Here is a 22,319-nt window from a genome sequence, read left to right as displayed (position 1 = left end):
AATCGGTATATACATTTTACTCCTCAAGCCGGACAACTTTCTAATTCATAGTCATTAGTTTGGATCAAGAGGAAGTCAGATATTTTGGTTTGAATATGGTGAGCCTCTCTCTGAGCCTACTGTACGTCCCTATATGGCAAGCCCTTTTAACATTTAAAAGCTAAGTTTGCCTATCCGGAATTAACATTGTAGATATCAACACCCCACCTTTTGACAAAAGTGACTAGTCTTAATTACATTTTGAATAGTTTGTATTATCATTTAAGATATCTGTAATGTAATTGTGACTAGTCGAAACGAAAGATAGAGTATGGCAAGCTGTTTTAACATTTCATTTAATCATGAAAGGGCTAAAGCCTGCGACACCGCCACCCAGGTGCCTTTAGGTAACTAAAGGAACCGGGGTTGCGGTGCCACCGGCTTGGGCCCGCCATCGCTGCTCGCAGCTATATTTGAACCTTATAATTTAAAGGTAATAATGCCACAGAGGTGATACTCAAGTTTCTCAACCCTCAAGAGCTGCAGTTCCCCAGCTTTCCCACATCCATCCAACCTATCAGGTTTATATGGTAGTTTTCATGGGTGCCCAGTCAAGGGTTGCTTTCAGAGAGCTCTCCATTTTGTAATCCCAGAAAGCTTTTGTCACTTGGCTTGTGACCAGTCTTTTGGAAAGGGGGAGTTACATCTTCAATAGATTGGAGCAGGAGAAGGAAACACTCTTTTCATAATTGTTGTTGCCAACTTAAAGGATAAAAAATAATAAAATTAATACATTTAAACAAAAAAAATGCTAAAATGTAAAAAACAAAAAACAAAAACACTTTTAGAAATGACTTAAGGATAGTTCACCCCCCAATTTTTTATTTATTTATTTATTTATTTTTTGTTATCGTTTACTCGTCAAATTGTTGTAAACCTGTATAAGTTTCTTTGTTCTGTTGAACACACAAAAAAAGATATTTTGAAGAATGTTGGTGTAACAGTCCCACAAAATATGAATCTAGGATTCGGGGACACAAACGACTTACAAATTAACCAGAAAATGGGAGACGGGGAGCTCAGCAGAGACTCCCCGCTCCTAACTCAAGTTCAAAACGGTAAACAATGGCAAAATGGCAATGAATGGGGCCTTCCAAGGACATCTCCCATTTTATCTCCAGTCCTTCCCCTGCACCACCAATCAACACTAAGGAAACAAAACAACATTTATCATAATTAACATAATAAACCTTAATAAGAGGACTCCAAGCCAGGCGTTCGCGATACACATGTAACAGTTGATAAACAAACAGATGCTGTTACTTAATTTACTTCCATATTATAAAAAAAATGCTATGGAAGTCAGTGGGGATCAGAAACTGGTTGGTTATACCAACATTCTTCAGAATATCATCTTTTGTGTTCAACAGAAGAAAGAAACTCATTGAAATGATGATGATGATGGAATTTTTAAGGTTGTGTGAAGTCTGTAAACTATACCTTTAAGTGTTAAACACTTTGGGCCCACTTTACTTTTTGTTTTGTTTTTAAAAGGTCAAAAAGGTGTAGCCTATAAGAAATGCACTGGATTAGTTTTATGTATCATTTATAATTCAATGGTTATATTTATGGCAAAGTTTTGGAACATTTTTATGAGTATGTGTTTCATAACAGGCATATGGTTTCAACATAAGGGGTGTAGTTAAACCTATACATGCATTACTATTTTTAAAGAGCACACATAAGTAGAAGCAAATTAAAGGGGTGATGAACTGAGAAATCAAATTTCCTTGAGCTTTTGACATCGTAAAAAGAGGTCATCATATTATAAGAATATCCTGTAAGTTTCAGAACTGAAAACCTCCTACTGTAGTTAGTCCAATGAAAGCTATTGACACCAGAATCAGCAAACGACTCATTTTTCAAAGTGGGTAGTTATTAGGGCTGGGTATTGACACAAATTTCACAATTCGATTCGATTCCGAGCTTCACAAGCTTGCAATTTTATTCGATTTCGATTCAATATTGATTATTTTGGATATCAATTACAATAAATGGCAAATTTTCTCAAGGAAATCAAATCTCTTAACTAATGCTGTAAACTATGGGAGTCTAGTTGTAGCCTACTAGGCTTCATTAGCCTAAAATGAAGGTAACTGTTTTGTAGCTATACAAACACTTAAATTACACTTTTATTTAGTTTTATAATAAGAAGATTATATGAAATATAAACATTTGAATGGTGGCTGTCATAAAAACTTGCTAGATTTATAAATATGCATTAAATATTGAAGAACATTAAGATTATATTGCATATGTAATATGGTGTATATATTTAGCAAAATGCTCCTCTCTAGAGTTATTTTTTCTAGCTGACTAATGAGTTTATGTTGGTTTTCTGAGGTAAATATGACGATACATGACATTGATTACAAGCTGTTTAACTGACGTCTTTCCACAGTTGATATGCTGATTAAGCGAAGTCGATTTCGATAAGTTGTACTCAATCTTTTAACACACTTTCAGATGCTCATTCATGTTTATTTCGCGCTGTGACTGGTATTATTAAGCCGGAAGAGAGATCAGCGCTGCTGCTTCTCTTGAGCTGCGCCAGAGCGATCTCACGCCACAGCGCCAAAGCGTTATTTATGTTTTTGAATTTCGAAAGAAATTGGACGTAATTTGAAATTTGAGACTTTGTTTCATTATATCAATAGTAACAAAGCACAAAGATTATTGTGATTTTTTTTTTTTTTTGGATGCGTGCAGCCACGATACAATGTTCCATTCATTCAAATGAAACAGGATGACTAATCGATTCTTGAGATTTAAGAATCGATATCGGTTCGTAAAAATGAGAACCGATAAATATCGAGAAATCGATATTTATTACCCAGCCGGCCAGCCCTAGTAGTTATGATGACAAAGACGATAAAACACCACCCCCACAGAAGAAGACGGACGCCTACTTCAACGCGGCCGGTTTAGCCCCGCCCACCGATTCGCGCATTACACGCATAGCTAAATAACATAGGCCTCGTGATCGTGATGACAAACCGGATCAAGCTACTGAGCAGTAAATATGCCATTTACAAAATATCGTGCAGTGGAAGAAAACAGTCGCTGCATAAGCTTCCTCTGGATTCCAATAGGAATGCATGGTTATTTTTAATGACGTTCCAGCTGAAATTGGTAAAACATTGTCCGTTTGTTCGCTTCATTTCACAACAATTCAAGACACAGGTCGAGACTGGATTTGCATATCGATTAAGATTAAAAAACGGTGCTGTTCTGTCTATATTGGATCCGACAGGAATGGTGCAACACACGGACACTGGGTCGAACATGTATGGGCGAATCATTCCGGTTGCCATTGGGCGTTTACTTCCAAGTCTTGAATGCGAGACGCCCATAAAAACCGAGAAAACTAGGCTAGAAAATAGCCAATTACTTATTCATTTAGATGTTTTTGAATGTAAAAACCAAGGGAACGTCATAAGTTGACCCCAGACAACAATATATTTTTTTTAAAAAGCCAATTAATGCAAGCCAATGGGTATTTATAGTATCTAGTTGGATTTTTTTCATACATATCTTCCCCTCTTTTCGCTTTGCATTTGCACACATTCATTTAGTTAAGCCTGTATCTGCCATCAGCTTTTATACTGCCAAACATTTTAACCACAGACTCCCAAATATTTGAAGTGCATTGATGGTCCATTTATATTATTTAGTGTGCAGATTTGTTGCGTCTAAATGTGTGCGTAAGCAACATTCATTATTAAATGAGGTTAAAATGTTGAAGTGTTGTGATTGAGGAATGGGATTACTGTCTCAGACTGTCTGTCTGTCTGTCACGACTACTGTTCAGCTAAATCCCTGCATGCTGAAATATTAATGCAGCTCAATTATGTGATTACTCCGTTACCCTCAGTTGATGATGGATTGTCTGTATTCAACCCCTCCAATTCAGCTTCAGTGATTGGAGCTGGCGGTTTCGCATGAATCTTTAGTCAAACACCCTTGGATTAAAAGATGAAACAATGTGTCTGAATAACATGTCTGTTTTCAGTTAAAAAGATACGTTTCCGAATTTTCTACTTGAAACACTCTTTTTATTTTCCGTAAAAAGTACATTGTTCATTGACGAGGCTTTAATTAGATCTGGCCAATGTATCAGTCTATCACTAATCTGCACCTTCTCTTTCCTCTCTTGCCCTTCAGAAAGGTGGGAGTCTAGGGCTCTTTGACTGGTGCTGTTATTGGTGCTCGGTGCCAGGTCATGAAGATCCGCTGGTCGAGGAAGGTGGCTCTCCTGGCCAAGGTCGGCTTCCTCTTTTCTCTGCTGTGGCTCTTCTATCTCCTTATAGTCCGTTCTTCCCCTTCATCTCTGGCTAATAATGACGGTCAACGCGACATCCTGGTCCGTGACCTTCCATCAAATGAGGAGGAGGACTCCGATAACCTCCTGCGGCCTGTTAACGAGAAGCTAGCACCAGACTCCAACGCTCCTGGAGAATATGGCCGAGCCACTCGATTGACCCTCAGCACTGAGGAGAAGAAAGAGGAGGAAGCCAGCATTGAGCGCTATGCCATCAACATATTCATCAGTGACAAGATATCTCTCCATCGCCATATTCAAGACAACAGGATGCACGAGTATGTCTTCCACACTTTACCTCACAGCAATGGGCTCATTACACACCCTCCTACCCCCTAACATTGTCTAAAGGCTGTCCCACTCTAAAAGATTTTTAAAAACGTATCAGATTTTCAAAATGTGAGAGACCACAAACATGAGGACATGTGTGTGGAGTGCCGCGATGTGACCAAGACCACACCACACGCTAACAGATTCCATTCAGGAAATTTCGTCAAATCTCTCACGGTCAAACGTGACTTTAGAGTAAACAAACATGGCAGACGATGGCCAAGAATTAATGGCGATAATAGTAGGTACTGTACGCCCCAAATGGCATACTTATGGAGTTTTCTAAGGCCCTGTCCACACTACTGCGTTTTCGTTTAAAAACTGAGACTTTTGCTACGTTTGCCGTCCAGACTAAAACGGAGAAGTTTAGAAACGCTGCAGCGCTGTTTTGCGTTTTGAATCTCCGGAGGGCGTTTTAGTATACGGGACAAAACGGAGGAGTTCAGAAACGCTGACGCAGAGGCTGACTCTCGGCTCTATGATTGGGTGTCATCAGTCATGACGTATCCTTCCCTGATTCGTCAATCACTGTTTACACCGGCATGCGCATGCTCAGTGTTGGTGATTGGTCACGTGATCCGCGTTTTCAGTTGTTTTAATGTGGACGGAGATCATTTCTAATACGCAGATAAAAACACTGGTGCGGATGGAGATCGTATTCGTTATAATTCTCAGTTTCTAAACGAAAACGCCGTAGTGTGGACGGGGCCTAAGCCATTTTGACGTATAAATAGTGCTAGTAGTGCGTTCATGCTGAAAATTCTAAAAAGAAAAAGTGCACTTGAGTGACCCGGATGATGCACTTATTTACTGTAAACGAAAACGAAGTGTGGAACGTTGGACACTTCATGCCCTCAGACTCCGATGTTGAAAGACAAAATTAACCTATAAAGTTCATACACTACACGGTTGAGTAAATATTGCATAAGTACCGTGCATAGTGTATAGTGGGTCATTTGGGTCACAGCTAGTGTTTGGACTGCTTTTTACAGAAAATGTTATGCTTCTGTCTTCCATCAGCTCACTTTCTGATGGTTTTGTTCCACGTGACAATCTACAAAGTGTGTGTGCGTTTGTCCTTGTGGTTCCCCCTACACAACACGATTTCTGATCGTAAATATTCAACATGTCTTCCAAGCAGATTGATTTTAACACGCATCACACCTCAGGGAAATCTGATACGATAATCTGGAGATCCATCAAGATAATCTTGACTTACTTAGAATTGGGCCCAAATTAAATCAGGCTGATTATCTTGTTGTGTGTGGTTGCCTTTAGAAATCACAGCAACATGCTGAAAACACTATAGTAACTACTTAGAACACCTTAGCAACCACAGAGAATACCATAGCTGCTACAAAACAAAACACACCTTAATAACCTGGGTGGTGATGGCGCAATGGATAAGACACATGCCTTTGGTGTGAGAGACCCGGGTTCGAATCCACTGTGAGACACCAATGTGTCCCTGAGCAAGAGACTTGCAACCTCTGACATATATAGCAAATGTAAGTCGTTTTGGATAAAAGCGTCAGCTAAATGATTATAACTGTATAGTAAGCAAGCACACTGTATTGTAGGCAACCACATAGAAACCCTTTAGCAACCATCCAGAACACCCTTACAACTGCTTAGCGACATGCTATAAACATTCCGAACACCTTGATAACTGTATAGCAAAGCCGTGGTAACTACATGCACCTTAATAACTGTTAGGAAAAGCCCTGGAAACCCCCTAGCAACACCTTAGCGACCATCCAGAACATCCCAACAACTGCATGGCAACGTTAAAAACACTCTGAACACCTTTGCAACTCTAGCCAAGCACTTTTAACCCTCTGTTAATCCTGCAATGCCATGGCAACTACTCAAATACCTAGGAACTGCATAGCAACATGCATTTTAGAAACCAAGAATAAGCTAGGATCATGTTGGTGACTATGCTTGTCATAGAGGCATGTGGCAAATAAAATTCATCACACTATATTCCATTACATAGAAGCATGAGAAATAAATAAATAGGAAATGTGCTTGTTTTTACTTCCAGAGGAATTGAAATCATGTCCTGAATGGGGATTCCTCAGGTGATTGATACACTTCCGTCCACCTCACAGCTTCACAGATGTTGACTGAAACGAATCCATTGCCTGCAGCCAGACAACATGATTAAAAATGAACAACAATAGAAAATAGAGCTGGGACATTTTCTTAGAACAGCAATGCTTTTGTATGAGAGTAATTGTTTCATGGTTCTTGTCACACAATAATGAGTAGGGTTCAAGCTGCTGCTTTGAAAAGAGAAAGTGTCCCCTTGGAAGACGAGAAGTCAGACAAATTGGACGCGTTTTTTTTTTTTTCTCTCTCTCCCTGCAGTCTTTCAACTGTGCTCCGATTTCCACATCACAGGCTCTCCTGGAGATCACACACGGCAGGAGCACATTTCTTGGCATCAGCAGGGATTTTTATCAGTTAATGTGAAGTCATTTTGCTCGCTTTCTGAAATAACTTTTAGGCAAGTTAGTACTTGTCAAAGACTTGACAATTACTGACAGAAATTATGCTGTGGTATCTTTGTAGAGATTATTATTGTACAAGTGCAATGAGTCAATCTCAATGAATGTAGAGTTCAAGGAACACAATGAAGTACACATTTGTTTGATCAAAAATAGAGTAAAAAAATGATGACTGTTTTCAATTTTTTTTTTTTTAATTTTCAGCATCATTACTCCCATCTTCAGTGTCACATGATCCTTCAGAAATTATTCTAATGTACAGTTTTGGTGCTCAAGGAACATTGCTCATTATTATCAATGTTGAAAACAGTTGTGCTGCTTAACGTTTTTGTGGAAACTGATACATTTTTCTCAGTATTCTTTGATAAATAAAAAATTCAAAAGAACAGCATTTATTTGAAATAGAAATAGTTTGTAACATTAATAAAAGTGATGCTGTCTTTTCAAAAAACAACAACTTTTGAATGGTTGTGTAGTATATTAAACATTAAATGATGAGTATCTTTTAGCTTTGATATCTCTGTATTTCTAAATTCTCTTCCTTAAAGGGTTCATGTGAAAATGTCTCTGGCATGTCTGTTTGTCTTCCATCTCTCCTTCAGTCAGGAAGTCAAATACAAAGAAAAGAGAAAAAATATGTCTTGTTTTACAAATTGAAAGTGACATTTACTTATAGTCAGATTCCTTCTTCACACCATAATTGCCACGTGACACAATATAAGTCAACAACTATACTGCAGGATGAACGTGATGTCAGTTTTACAGAGCTGTGTCAGGTTCCTCTATGTTTTAGATGTTCACATTTGCACATTGTAATATGTAGTGCGTAAACTGTTTGCTTAAACCACATGATTTGAATAAATGCCAGTTTGCTTAAGCGTCTGATTAACTCTTTCTCTTTTTTTGCAATGCCAGATGCAAAGCAAAGAAGTACAACATCCGTGGTCTGCCTACAACATCAGTGGTCATAGCATTTTACAATGAGGCCTGGTCCACTTTACTAAGAACCATCCACAGTGTGCTGGAGACGACGCCAGCCGTCCTACTGAAGGAGGTCATTCTCGTGGATGACTTCAGCGACAGAGGTGACGTGACACTTTCTAGACGACTTCACGTTTTTAAATAAAAAAAATCCACTAGTTTAAAACTACTTTTGAATTATTTAGGTCCTTTTCCACTATAGAGGAAAATTTGTCTCATCCCGATTGGTCAGCTCTTCCACAACCAATTAATATCTAAAGAATATGTAAGCAAGAAAAGTTTTGAACCCATTAGGTGAAAATGTATTGCCTGGTTACGCCAAAAATGAGAACTATAAAGATTTTTATAATATATATATTATTATATATTATATATTATAATTATAATTTTTATAAGATTTTTTTTTTTAGATTTTTCATTTGAAAAATATATTAGTGAATAATATTTTACCATGCACACCAACAGACAATTACATTCTGTTTATTCTATGTGCATTCTGCAGTTGTGTTGTCTATCACTTTAAATTGATTGGCTGCCTGTCAGTGATTTTGTCATTCATCAGGAAAAAACTGTTCTGAAATTATTCCATCAATATCGTTATCATTATAGTCATTATGTGGACTGCCCTATTCTCATATAATGAGAACGATCAATACAACTTTTTGTTATATCTATCATCCTTGGTGTGAACAGGCTTCAATAAAACCTTATTACGTTTCATATTACTTTTAAGTCAAGCGATTAATCGCATCCAAAATAAAAGTTTTAGTTTACATAATATATGTGTGTGCACTGTGTATAATTGTTTTGTATATATATATATATATATATATATATATATATATATATATATATATATATATATGTGTATATATATATATATATATATATATATAAATACACACACATGCATGTATATTTAAGAAAAAAATATGATTTATTTATAAAATATTTATATGTAATTTAAATTATATATAAATCTATACACAGTATATACATAAAAATTGTTCTTAAATATATACAAGCATGTGTGTGTGTGTGTGTGTGTGTGTATATATATATATATATATATTATATACTGTATATATAAAATAATTATACACAGTGCACCCAAATATATTATGTAAACACAAACTTTTATTTTGGATGCGATTAATTGCGATTAATCGTTTAACAGCTCTACTTTTAAGTAATGTTTATTACGTTTAAAAATCACAATTTTCAACATGCCTTAATTGCATTGAAATATAGTCACACATTCACTCATGTTTGCATATTTCATGCTTCCTCTTCAAAGTTCTGGATAGTAAGGTAGCCATAGTTATGATTCCATATGAGTTTTTATATTAGCTGAGATCCAAATGTGTTTATTAGTTAATCAGTTGTTTTCCAGTGATTTGAAAGTTCACTATACAGTGAACTTTATGTGTTGGATCCTAAAGAGATACAAATTTTCTTTGCATGGATTACAGTGTACCTGAAGTCACAGCTGGCTCAGTATGTCAGTAACCTGGACCGTGTTCGTCTCATTCGCACCAAAAAAAGAGAAGGTCTGGTTCGGGCACGGCTCATCGGCGCCACCTACGCTACAGGACACGTGCTTACCTTCCTTGACTGCCACTGTGAATGTGTGCCTGGCTGGATCGAGCCACTGCTGGAGAGGTGTGACCTAAAATTCAATTCAAGTGTAGCATAGAAACATTCGCATAATCCACAGTAACAGGTTTGTCAAGTGTATTAGCCAGGGAAATGCACATTTTATATCATCTTTTCTCGTCTTTCTGTCGTCAGAATTGCTGAGAATGAGACCACCATCATATGTCCAGTTATTGACACCATTGACTGGAACACATTTGAGTTCTACATGCAGACAGATGAGCCGATGGTGGGCGGCTTTGACTGGAGGCTGACATTCCAGTGGCATGGAGTGCCTGAAATCGATCGCAAGATACGCAAATCCAGAATTGACCCCATTAGGTTGGTTTCTGGTCAACTATCTCTTGGAAATTTAAGAAAACGGATTATAAATGTTTAAAGGGATAGTCGACCTCACCTGTATTTCGTTTTAATTGTTATTTATTAAGTTATTTCAATTTTTTCAAGCACATTTTATTTATTATTTAATAATTTTAAATAAAAATAATGTATTATTTATTCTGTGGAACACTAAAGGAAGGAGTAATTGACAATTTTACTATATTTGACAATACTACTATTTATATTTTTTTTGTTAGTTTATTGATCCATATTGGATATTTATATGAGCTGATATTGCATATTTCATTGTTTGTACTCGTTTCCTCTATTTTTACGTTTAGATTTGCTGTCATTTAACGCTCACTTAAAGTTAATATTTAAAATCTTTTAATGAATTTATTAAATGTAATACATTTCATAACACATAAACATTTCAAACATTTAATTTCATTTCAGGGATAGTTCACTGAAAAATCTATTATATATATATATTTTTTTTCATAAACTAATCCATAAGAATTGAGGGGTTTAGTCCAAATTTTCTGAAGAGAGTCTATCACTTTGTAATGAACAAATTTAATTTAGGCTTTTATACACATAAACATTGATAAAAGGACATACGTAAACAGAAGGAACCAAACCTGCTGCAAAGCATGAGAATGAAGTTCAATGAACCTCAATGGTTCTCGCACATCAAGCGTACATGCTTGAGCGTCCGTTTACCACAACTGATGGTATGCGAGTTGATGAATGTTTATATGTGAATAAACGCTCAATTGAATCTGTTCATCATATAAAGTGATTGTGTCTCATAAGAAAATTTGGACTAAAGCACTCTTCATCTGGATTCATTTATGAACACTATGAACTTTTGAAGTGTCAAAATGGAGGGAGCGAAAATCTCTCAGATTTCATTAAAATATCTTCATTTGTACTTCAAAGTTGAACGAATGTTTATAACAAAAAGAGGGTGAGTGAAGGATGATAGAATTTAAATGTTTGGGTGAACAGTTATTTCTCTTACTGTACATTCTTATGAAGTCTATAATTGATTTTATTTAGACAAAATAGTATAGACATTTAATATTGGCATTCAGCCATATTATCATTATTATAAACTGTTTTTTATTCATTATTAAAGTTTAATTTTGGTGCTTTCCTAAATGAAATTCTTTTGAAAGTCTGAGGCTTTTAAATTTAACTCTCGCATTAAGCCATCCAGATTTCCAGTAAATCTTTTTGAAAATTATTTTCACAAGGAAATGTGTAATGTGTTGATAAACCACAGTGCGGTGAAAAAGATTTAATTTTCAGACCTAGGTTTACATTAAAATACTGTCCAGTTCTGCTCTAGATTTCTCTCCAGGCTCATCTGAGGGCAGACCCAGAGGTGCTCAACTGAAACTAAGAAGCACTTACCTGCAGGGGAGTATCTCTGATGAATTACCAATGATCTGCTGCTTTTCGCTTCACAGGTCTCCCACTATGGCAGGGGGGCTCTTTGCCGTCAGCAAGGCTTACTTTGAGTATCTGGGCACTTACGACATGGGCATGGAGGTCTGGGGAGGAGAGAATCTGGAACTTTCTTTCCGGGTAAGACACCTGTATACTGTGCTCCTGCTACCTATTGTACTGGTAATTTGCATATGCTTCTCATCAGAGCATGTCAACTGTTGACGGGCTCTTGGTAGCATGAGACTGAGCATTTATAATTAGACATCTCTCTCATATTGGATTTCTTTTTTTAGCCTATGCTTAGAAATGAAGATTGATGGTTAATACCATGGAGTAATCATTTATGCATTTGGAAACCGAATACAACGCTCTATCTTCTAGGGCTGTACGTTGTTCATGTATAATAAATGTGCTGTGAATCGGAATAAAAAAGCATGTGGGAAATAAAGCTGGAAAATGCCTAAAAAATGAATTTTGTCGGCGTCTCGTCGGATCTAATGCGCTGTTGTCATGTTTTATTTCTGACAGGCAGTGCATTGCATTAAAATCAGATACTGTGTTCACAAGAAAATGTTGAGTTTGTGTGCAAAAATAGCATGCGAGATGAGTCAAATCTCCATAAACAAATAATGATGCTCTAGAAATAAATTCTTGTGGGTTTAAAAATGAAATGTGAAATTTTTAATGTTAAAATACTTTATCATATTTTATTATAATATGCAGAACTATATACAAGTCAATTGTAGGTGTGTTTTTCCCACATAGCATATACATTGATCTGTTCTGGCATCCTAACCATATTGAAAACAATGATTTTTGCCATCCATTATTTATTTAATCCATTAATAATTTAATCCATTATTTATATATTTAGTAATTCTTTTTTTCTTAATATTTAGTGGTACAGGTTATATAATTAACTTTATTTTAATTATTAATAAGGTGATTTACAATGTTGCATTATTTGCTATTTATTTATTACTTTATAGATTATTATATTTGTTCAGAATTTCACTTTACAATTTTTAATAATGGAAAACCATGTACAATGTCTTTTTTTAATGAGAAATTCATTTTGATTCTTGCTTCATTTTGAACATGTTTTGTTACAGGTGTGGCAGTGTGGAGGGTCTTTAGAAATTCACCCATGCTCCCATGTGGGTCACGTTTTCCCCAAGAAAGCGCCCTACTCCCGATCCAACTTCCTTCAGAACACTGTCCGTGCTGCGGAGGTTTGGATGGACTCTTACAAACAGCACTTCTATAACCGAAACCCACCTGCACGCAAGGTACACATCTATCCATCCATCCATCCATTCACCCAGCGTAACCTGTCAGTGGGCGGCACCTCTTTATTAACATCCTGTGTTGCTGCATAATTAGTGGTGTACAACCGTTGTGTTATTTCCTCAGCGTTTATCTAGAAAAGTGCTGTTCTCAAAATTGCTTACTGTATGTACTCCTGTGACTGTGAAAAAAAAACTGTGAAAGAGATAAATGATGCTCAGGTTTTGCTTGAATGCGTTCGTTCTCTCGGCTTACAGTGTTTGTTCTTCCTTGGGCTGTCTTTGAAAAGCTTATTAGCTGACAAAGATATTAAAACTAGGCCAAACATATATTATATCACCCTGGCTGACATGAACGTGGCATGTAACTCCATATTACTTCACAAACAAATTACATTATTAATGTGATCAAATAATAAGTCATTCTCTGGTAGCCACAACACCAGATGCAATGAGTACGAATATTTGTCCTGTCAATATATGGCTGTCTTGAGTTGCTCGTGTACCTCAGGTCTGAATGCAAACACACCCTTTTCATACCTGTCTGAGGTGTTACCTAAATGAATATTATCTTGTTTACCTGGTTAGGTTTCTTTGACTTTTAGTTTGTTGAAAGTGTGTCGTGACTCGTGGCAGTTGTGTCAACATTATAGAACGGCGCCCTTGAGTAAGTACATACGTGGCATTCTTGATTTGATATCTTTGAAGAACTAAAATAAAGATATTAAAAAGTTATTAATATCAGTAAAGATGATTAAAAAATCGAATGGATAAAGCAGAAAGGTTTTAGTGTCAGAAAAGCTTCTTGTTCTTGTTTGTTTATTTGATAGGGACAAAGCAAGTTAATGAACCTTTAAACAAGCCAGATTATAGCAACATTGCTAATTTACAGCCACAGTCCCTAGGCAGGTACACACAAGAACAAATACTCAGCTATGCATACAACATTACAAAGAGACAATACCCCAAACACATTAAAAAAATGTCTTACAGAAATGTTTACACATCTGATTCGTACACACGCCACTTCTTTAGATGATCTTTAGAAGTGTGATAAGTAGAACATTGTCTTATTGACTGCAGATAACTATTACAGATAATGCATGTGGTCTTGACTTGTGGTCGTTTCTACATAGATTTCAGTTTTCAGTAATCTGGAAACTTTGTCTTGATGCCTGATTTTAATTGGCTCTTGTAGGAATCTTACGGAGATATATCTGAAAGGATTGTACTGAGAGAGCGGCTTCAGTGTAAGAGCTTTGAATGGTATCTGAAGAACATCTATCCCAGCCTGCATGTGCCAGAGGACAGGCCTGGATGGCACGGAGCGGTAAGTGACTGATCTAATCTAATCTAATTCCTTCTGGAGTTTCTTTTTGTTGTCATTATTACAATTCTTTCCTGGCTCCTGGTGCAGGTGCGTAGTGCTGGAATCCACTCTGAATGCCTGGACTACAATGCCCCGGACCACAATCCCACAGGAGCTCACCTGTCCCTGTTCGGCTGCCATGGTCAGGGCGGTAATCAGGTAACTAACATCAATATTAACGCTTTTGTGGAGAAAAAAAATATTATTTGGAAAAAATAGCTATTAAAAAATCTGTTTTTTCAATTTTCATTGTTTTGTTGAATAATAAAAAGCATAAAGTCATCAAAAAACATGTCACTAGGGCAGGCCCACATTGTTATTGCAAAATACATTAATAAAACATTAAAAAAAAAAACATTTTAATGATGGAAATGGTCTTTTAAAATATCCCCAAAAATAAATGAATACATAAAAACTACTGCTTTGAATATGATATTTATGTAATATTTAAGTCATACTTTTACTATGTTACTGGTTTATACAGCCAACCTATAAATGTTTTTATAAAACGGTTAGTTCGAATCCTTGATTCTGATTGGTCAAGAGCTGTGCTTTATTCACGATAAAACACGGCTATGACCGCTTCACCCATCGGTTCTATTGATCGCTGCGCAACACTGCAGTTCTATGTTGTTTTTATTTGAGCTTTCATGCATTTTACACATTGGAACGTTGTTGCTGTTCACGCTCAGGGACTATTTTTTCTAGCGGAAGGAAGGCTTTTAGTGATTTTACTTCGAGAAAGTTGCACTAATACATGTTTTTTTACTTTAATATTGTGTGGCAACCATTTTATAAAGGTACATACAGCACAGCCTCTCGTACCTTGCTTACATATTTCACCAACAAATTGGAGTAGAAGTATAATTTAATCATTAAAAAGTGAATGTAAAAACAAATATTTTTTGTTTAACTAAATTTAATGAATTAATTGATTGTTTAATAAATTATTTTCATTTTCCGAAATTTAAAATTTCAGTGTTAATTAAAGAAAGTAATTAAAAAGTAGCATTAAAGGCACAGTATGTCATTTTTACCAATAGAGGTTGCATATTCAAAACAATTACAAAGGCATAGCTTTATGACGCTGTGAAGGAACGGGGAATGAGGGGAGTTGTCGTCTTCATCTTAATGCAAAAAATCGTACATACTGTGCCTTTAATACAGTTATATTTAAAAAAAATAAAAAGTAATTTCACTTGTCATTTTCAGCCAAGACCAAGAGGATATTGAATTTTCGGTTTCGGCCCAAACCTTTAATTTCGGTGCATCACTACTTAAAACCATGTAGAAAGTGGTGACGACGAAAGAGTTCTCACATTTTCACTGCGTTTGCAGTGAAACAAAGCTAGCTTTATTTGTGCAGAAACATAATCCATCCTGAGATGTGCTGCCCTTCTGAGGTTTGTTATTTATCTAGTATCACAGTCGAAGAAGTGAATGAGTTGCTGGGGATGTATATGTAATGGAAAGGGCAACCTGCAAATGTGTCCAGTGGCTTATGTCACCGCTCTGCATCAAGGGACATGGTGAAGTAGCACCATGTGTGAGTGAAAATCAATGTTTCCACATCCTGGACTGAAAAGGGAAACCTTATCCACTTCTCCTCAAAGATAGACATCTGTATGAAATATACATGTGGCTAATGAGACTAATGCTGACTGCAGTTTGAACCAGACAGAGATCACATCTGTCCATCTGATAAACACTGGACTGGATTATTAACTAAATAGCTGGACCTTTTAGTTTCTTCCACCCTATTTTATTTTCTTATTAATCCAGCATTGTAACCTTTACCCTCAAAGGATCTACTTCTGATCCTCTGCTTCAAGAAATTGTTTGCTTATGAATTATTAACCGGGATTTGATTGTTAGCAGCAGCCGTGCAAACATCCGTATTTGTTTGGGGGCCAAGCAGTGTGTGTGTATACTGTATACACTCACCTAAAGGATTTTTAGAAACACCATACTAATACTGTGTTTGACCCCCTTTCTCCTTCAGAGCTACCTTAATTCTACCTGGCATTGATTCAACAAGGTACTGAAAGCATTCTTTAGAAATGTTGACCCATATTGATAGGATAGCATCTTGCAGTTGATGGAGATTTGTGGGATGCACATCCAGGGCACGAAGCTCCGGTTCCACCACATCCCAAAGATGCTCTATTGGGTTGAGATCTGGTGACTGTGTGGGCCATTTTAGTACAGTGAACTCATTGGAACTCAAGGGATGGACATGGTCAGAAACAATACTCAGGTAGGCCGTGGCATTTAAATGATGCCCAATTGGCACTCAGTGGCCTAAAGTGTGCCAAGAAAACATCCCCCACACCATTACACCACCACCACCAGCCTGCACAGTGGTAATAAGGCTCAAAATTTCTTAAATCACCTTTCTTTCCCATTCGGACATTCAGTTTGGAGTTCAGGAGATTGTCTTGACCAGGACCACACCCCTAAATGCATTGAAGCAACTGCCATGTGATTGGTTGATTAGATAATTTCATTAATGAGAAATTGAACATTTGTTCCTAATAATCATTTAGGTGAGTGTATATAAACACTTTTCACATGTGTGTGAAAATTCATTAAAATTGGCTATTTGGACTCATTAATGGAAATGAATTACACTCTTACACCATCACCATGTATTAAAACTCACAAAAGCCAAAGAAATGTGCCAAATTACATTTTTGTTTCTCTCTCTATCTCTCAGTACTTCGAGTACACATCTCAAAAGGAGATTCGATTTAACTCCGTGACCGAGCTGTGTGCTGAAGTCCAGGATGGATTGACACAAATCGGGATGAAGCATTGCCCACAAGACGGTGCTCCCGTTCCTCCCGGCATCGTGTGGGAGTTCAGAGACGTGAGTCTGTTGGCCTGTAGCTCATTTCATCACTGTCGTGCTCAGAAAACAGGAGGAGATAAGACCAAACCTTGTTTGACATGTTACTGCGTACCAGATATGCTTTCCTGTAGTATTTCCATGCCTAAAACAAAGATTGTCTGGCAACTGTGTCTTTTCAGGATGGCAGCATATATAACCCTCATTCAAACATGTGCATCACGTCCTATCGCAAAGAAGATGGCCGTACTGATATCCAGATGAGAAGTTGCTCTCCCGGAGATAAACACCAGCGCTGGAACTTCGAGTGACTTTAATCCTTATGTGAACTTAAATGTAAGTGCAATTATCAAAAGGAACGTCTTTTCCGTTTAAAAAGGCATAAAAATGGGACCCATCCTCCAGATAGTGCCTTTGCAAACCAAAGCGGACATATATTTGTAGTGCCAATTCTTACGTTTCCTTGTCAGAGACGTTCAGCGTCCTATTACAAGTCTGAAGTGCATTTTAGAACTGATAATATCACATTGTAGCAAATTCAACCATCCAACGAACATAGTGTTGTTGTGTTGGAGCAGCTTTTTTGTTTACATTGATGCACTATATGCATTTTAGTGAATCATTTTTAGACTCGGAAGTAGATCATCTTTAAATCTACTCCACAGTGATTTTATTTAATTGTACCAGAAGTGACTGATTTGAAGATGTTGTGAATGGGTTTGTCTCGATTGTTGCTTATTGGTTTCCTACGGTATTTTTTTGTGACTGTTTTCTTTTCTATTTTTATATTGTTAGGGTATTTAGGGTCTTTTCACCTTATTTTGAGCAAGCTTCATGGACGATTTTGGCACACTGGTGTTGATGGAACTGTACAAGCATTTAAACTAACGTCAGTGTTCAAATACGGTAGTTTAAGTACGTACACTTCATTTTGAAGTAGATTACAGGAACTGCATTTTAGAGTTGAAACAAAATATTAAGCAATAGCTTGTCGCGAAAAGCAGATGGAGGGCAGGAAGTGATTTTCTACATTAGGACACACTCAAAATGCCTATGTTTTGCGTCGTTTATGGTTGCTCAAATCGATCAAACCACGAGGAGTTTTTATCGTGTGCACAAAGTTGTTGTTCATAAGGGGGGAAAATACAAGAAATTGACCGGGAAAAATGCCTTGCAAACCTACGTCTGCGGTCGGGAGGAGCCGAATGGGAAAATGCCTGTGTGTGTGTGCAGTGATCACTTTGTCAAATGTGAGTTAATACATTATTTATGTGCCTTATAAGTACATTATTCAGGTGTTTAAATACACTTATGTGGCTGTTCGTGTAACGTACCAGTTTCCGAACTTTGTAAAGTCAAAGTATGTCTGTAAGACGAGTTAGTTGCTGATATCTACAGCCTCGATGGCAGGCAAATCTCTCAATTCAGTTGAAAATCGGCCCTCTTCATAACGTAAGGATCACGTCCAACATATGTTTCTCTTGTAATAGCGTCTAAAGTAGTACAGTACGGATTTTCCTCCATCTCGTCCATTGCGTTCTTCACTCCTTGCCCTCCATCAACACAATCACGTGACTGCAAACCACCAATTATGGACCACACTTTTCAGATATCGCATGTTTTTCATTGGCCTGAACCCATTTTATCTTGCATTTGAGAACCATGTTTTTCTCTACGACCTATTTGGGAATTGTCCACTTTACCTATGAATTGTTTTCCTTGAAAAAAATGTATAGTAGGTAATTTATTGACTCAACAGAAAGTGCCTCTTCAGCCTGGTTCCTTTCACAAAAGTGCACATTTATCTTCACAAATCAGAGTATTACAGTACTTTACCATGATACTGGCCAAACAATCAGAAAATGAACAAAGTGCTTTTATCACGGGTCTTCCAACTCATCGGTAAATATCTTGAAAGTGCTATATCGGAAATGACTGTAAATGGAAAACACCTTTATTTTTGCACTACAATGGATTTAAAATGGCAACATAAGTTTTTAGGTCTCCTTTGTAATTGTCAGTGAATCAAATGGTTTAATAGGGATTGTGGGGAAGTGATCATGAAATTACTACTGATAAAGCACAGTTTGTGGTGATCATGTGTTTTGCTTATCGACTGTAATGAAGTATTTTTGGAACATGGAGAAAAAAGGTGCAAAGTATTTTTTGTCTGAATAAATTAAATTAAAGTTCTAGATGTTACATTTGTTGTTGTGGTGGTTTGTTTATTTTAACAGTGTGGCTTTTCCTTGGCTTTCTGTTGCTGTGCCATCTAGTGGTGGGGAAATGTGCCGCGGGATTAGACTCAAAATATTTCCGTAATTTTATAGCATTATAATGCATGCAGTAAAATAAAGGTGTTCCCTTCACAGTTTTACATTTGTGACCTGAGCCTCTTTACAAACCAGATAATGAGGAAACCACAAAGGAGGCTCTGCCAAGTCAGGCTGAAATGTTTAATGGCACAATCTCCAGGTGTATCACTCACGCAATTACATAAATGAAGCTGGAGGTCACTGAACATTGTCATCATCATGTTATATCTACACCACGCATAAATTCATAAATCCAATGACTTATGGTTGGATTGTGTGTAGCTAGTGCATGATGAATACTCTTAAATGGAAGCTGTCATCTTGTTGGACCTCTGAGAGTCTTTGTTATCTGCCATCTTACACATCACATTTCCCTTAAGGTCATGCAGTGGTAGTGCAAACAATTCGATTTTTCTTTATTTAGATTTGGCCTGTTTGTTATTAAAGTCACCATGAAATCAAAATCGACAATTCTTTATTTTTTTTAATGGAATATTGCTGTATTTATTATTAGTGATTTATCCGTCATGTGCCCTTGTGATCCCTCACTCTTACAGCGACATATCTTCTCTGATGAATACGTATATCAGCCTATATTTTACATCAGTGGCTGATTGGACATGTTAGAAAAGCTATTCTACACGGCTCTGTGTTCATCCGTGGTAAATGACTGTGCAGCATTGTGTGCAGTGTACCATAGGTTATTACAACACAATAAGAGTGTTCAATCAAAAAAGTGTGGCACTCAGATTACCATCTCACCTCTCTGATGGCCTAATCAATAATTAAACATTAATTTGGGTATTCATATTTTGCTTGCTACATGGAACATCTTACATGTTTATTATAAAAATGTTTGTACGAAGTGAATGGAGTCATGGTAGGGGGAGGCAAATATCACAATATTTCTATGGGTGTATATTAGACTAAGCCCTACCAATATTTCTAATTATTCTGCTATTGTATGCAAGTTTAGTGTCATGTTTTCTCGTAATACTTATTAAAAATGTGTTTAGTTACTTAATACTTAAAGGGATACTCCACTTTTTTTGGGAAACAGGCTCATTTTACAACTCCCTCAGAGTTAAACATTTGAGTTTTACCGTTTTTGAATCAATTCAGCCGATTTTCTGATATTTCGAAGAATATCAGTAACCAGACCATTTCTGGTCTCATTGACTTCCATAGTAGGAAAAAATATATACTATGGTAGTCAATGAGACCAGAAACTGTCTGGTTACTGATATTCTTCTAAATATCAGAAAATCGGCTGAATGGATTTGAAAATGGTACTCTGAGGGAGTTGTAAAATGAGCCCATTTCCAAAAAAAGTGGAGTATCCCTTTAATACTTATTAAAAAAGTCATTTATTAATTAATTATAATTTCATGCCATCAAGAAGAGAAGCCCAATAAAACTGCTTTCTTAAAATGGGAATTTAAGTATAATTCACTTTCTTTCAAATTTTTTGGCTGCTAGATGCTGAGTCAACTCACAAATGCAGACCTACAGGAAAACATTAATACATAAGATTGTTCTACATTTTATCAACAACTACAATCTTACTTAAAACCACTAGTTTGGTGAATTATTTATAAGACTATGTCTATGATAATTTGCATCAGGTCACTATATAAACTTTATAACTGTATCATGATTTTAACCATTTCAGGCACAAATAATGTTCAGAGACTATCAATAAGCTTCATTTCATAAAAAAAAAAATGTTTTAGGAATATTTGACTCATTTGATGTCCTGTACAGTGAACGCTGTTCCGACACTAGCAAGATATATGGATTTAATTAATGCAAAAAAAAAAAACATGAAGAAACAACAATGCACATAATATTGCAAAAATTGTGGGGGAAAATTATGTCAACAGGAATGCACAAATAAATATTTACGTATAACTGAATTGCATGACAATGCACAGTATGCAACTAAAATATCTTCAAACTCCCGAAGAAACACTGGCTTAATGAAAAGAAAGTGCTAAGAAAGAAAAAGAAAGGTTAGGCTGTTTGTTAAATGCAAATGAGTTATTATTATTTAAATCATACATTTTTTCCATGTATTCAGTAATGATGTGTGTGTGCACTCTTGTGCGCATATCTTGGCAGAACAGTGTTTACAGAGAGGACGTGCACTAACTGGATTTGGATTAGCGCTCTGTCACAGTGTGTGACCCCTAAGAGTCTGTGATTTGACCTGGATTTTTTTCTTTATGCCTCTTCCAGTTCTGCTGGCCTTATCTGACAAACAAGCCTGCTAATGTGATCACGCAAATCCCTCTTGCAGTGATCAGACCTGTGGGATGTATGTGCCACTGTATAGCTGTGGCTCAAAACCAGTAATGTTGGCATACATCTATCTAAAAAAAAGACGAATTCAAAAGTGTTAATTGTATTTCCCCAAAACTACGTATTAAAAGATGTATAAACCTGCAATTGGTTTTCTTACAGGTCATATGGGGGCATTGACATCAGGGATAAAAGAAAGATCCTAACCAAAGAAAAATTTCCCCTATTGCTGATTGAAGTGGAAGCATTACCCCTGTTTTTTTCCCCCCAAAGAAATGTATCTTTATAAATAAATATGTAATTCCAAACAAAGAAACTCACTTAAAAAAAATTATAAATCAATATTATCCCTTCAATTACTTTATTGATAAGTTCAAGAAAGGGTTTGTTCTTTCTTTAGAAACAAATTGACACTTATTTTAAAGTTTATATTACATTATTTATTATATTTATACTAAATCATTGATCTCAATATTTCAAATTAAAGTCACCATGAAATCAAAATTGACTATTCTTATTTTTTACAGAATATTGCAGTATTTATTATGAATGATTTGTGCTATTGCTCTTGTAATCTTGAAAAA

The 22,319-nt window shown here is 36.4% G+C and overlaps 1 protein-coding gene across 3 annotated transcripts in view; it reads left to right on the top strand.

The window, feature by feature from the left end:
- Nucleotides 1–19,321, top strand: part of galnt4 (polypeptide N-acetylgalactosaminyltransferase 4) — a 40,274-nt gene extending 20,953 nt beyond the window's left edge. For all 3 annotated transcript variants that reach the window (XM_039680937.2, XM_039680939.2, XM_039680936.2), the window contains 10 exons: nucleotides 4,204–4,638; nucleotides 8,119–8,288; nucleotides 9,657–9,846; nucleotides 9,976–10,161; nucleotides 11,637–11,754; nucleotides 12,729–12,905; nucleotides 14,101–14,232; nucleotides 14,320–14,430; nucleotides 16,988–17,140; nucleotides 17,302–19,321. In XM_039680937.2, the coding sequence (XP_039536871.1) occupies nucleotides 4,262–4,638; nucleotides 8,119–8,288; nucleotides 9,657–9,846; nucleotides 9,976–10,161; nucleotides 11,637–11,754; nucleotides 12,729–12,905; nucleotides 14,101–14,232; nucleotides 14,320–14,430; nucleotides 16,988–17,140; nucleotides 17,302–17,430 (1,743 nt within the window). In that variant the 5' untranslated portion in view covers nucleotides 4,204–4,261 and the 3' untranslated portion in view covers nucleotides 17,431–19,321. The remainder of the gene's footprint in view (nucleotides 1–4,203; nucleotides 4,639–8,118; nucleotides 8,289–9,656; nucleotides 9,847–9,975; nucleotides 10,162–11,636; nucleotides 11,755–12,728; nucleotides 12,906–14,100; nucleotides 14,233–14,319; nucleotides 14,431–16,987; nucleotides 17,141–17,301) is intronic.
- Nucleotides 19,322–22,319: the final 2,998 nt, after the last annotated feature.

Source organism: Pimephales promelas, chromosome 18, assembly GCF_988280905.1.
Source record: "Pimephales promelas chromosome 18, fPimPro1.hap1.1, whole genome shotgun sequence".
Classification (NCBI taxonomy): Eukaryota; Metazoa; Chordata; class Actinopteri; order Cypriniformes; family Leuciscidae; genus Pimephales; species Pimephales promelas.
Note: the sequence above shows the minus strand (reverse complement) of the source record. Positions and strands in the feature narration are given on the sequence as shown.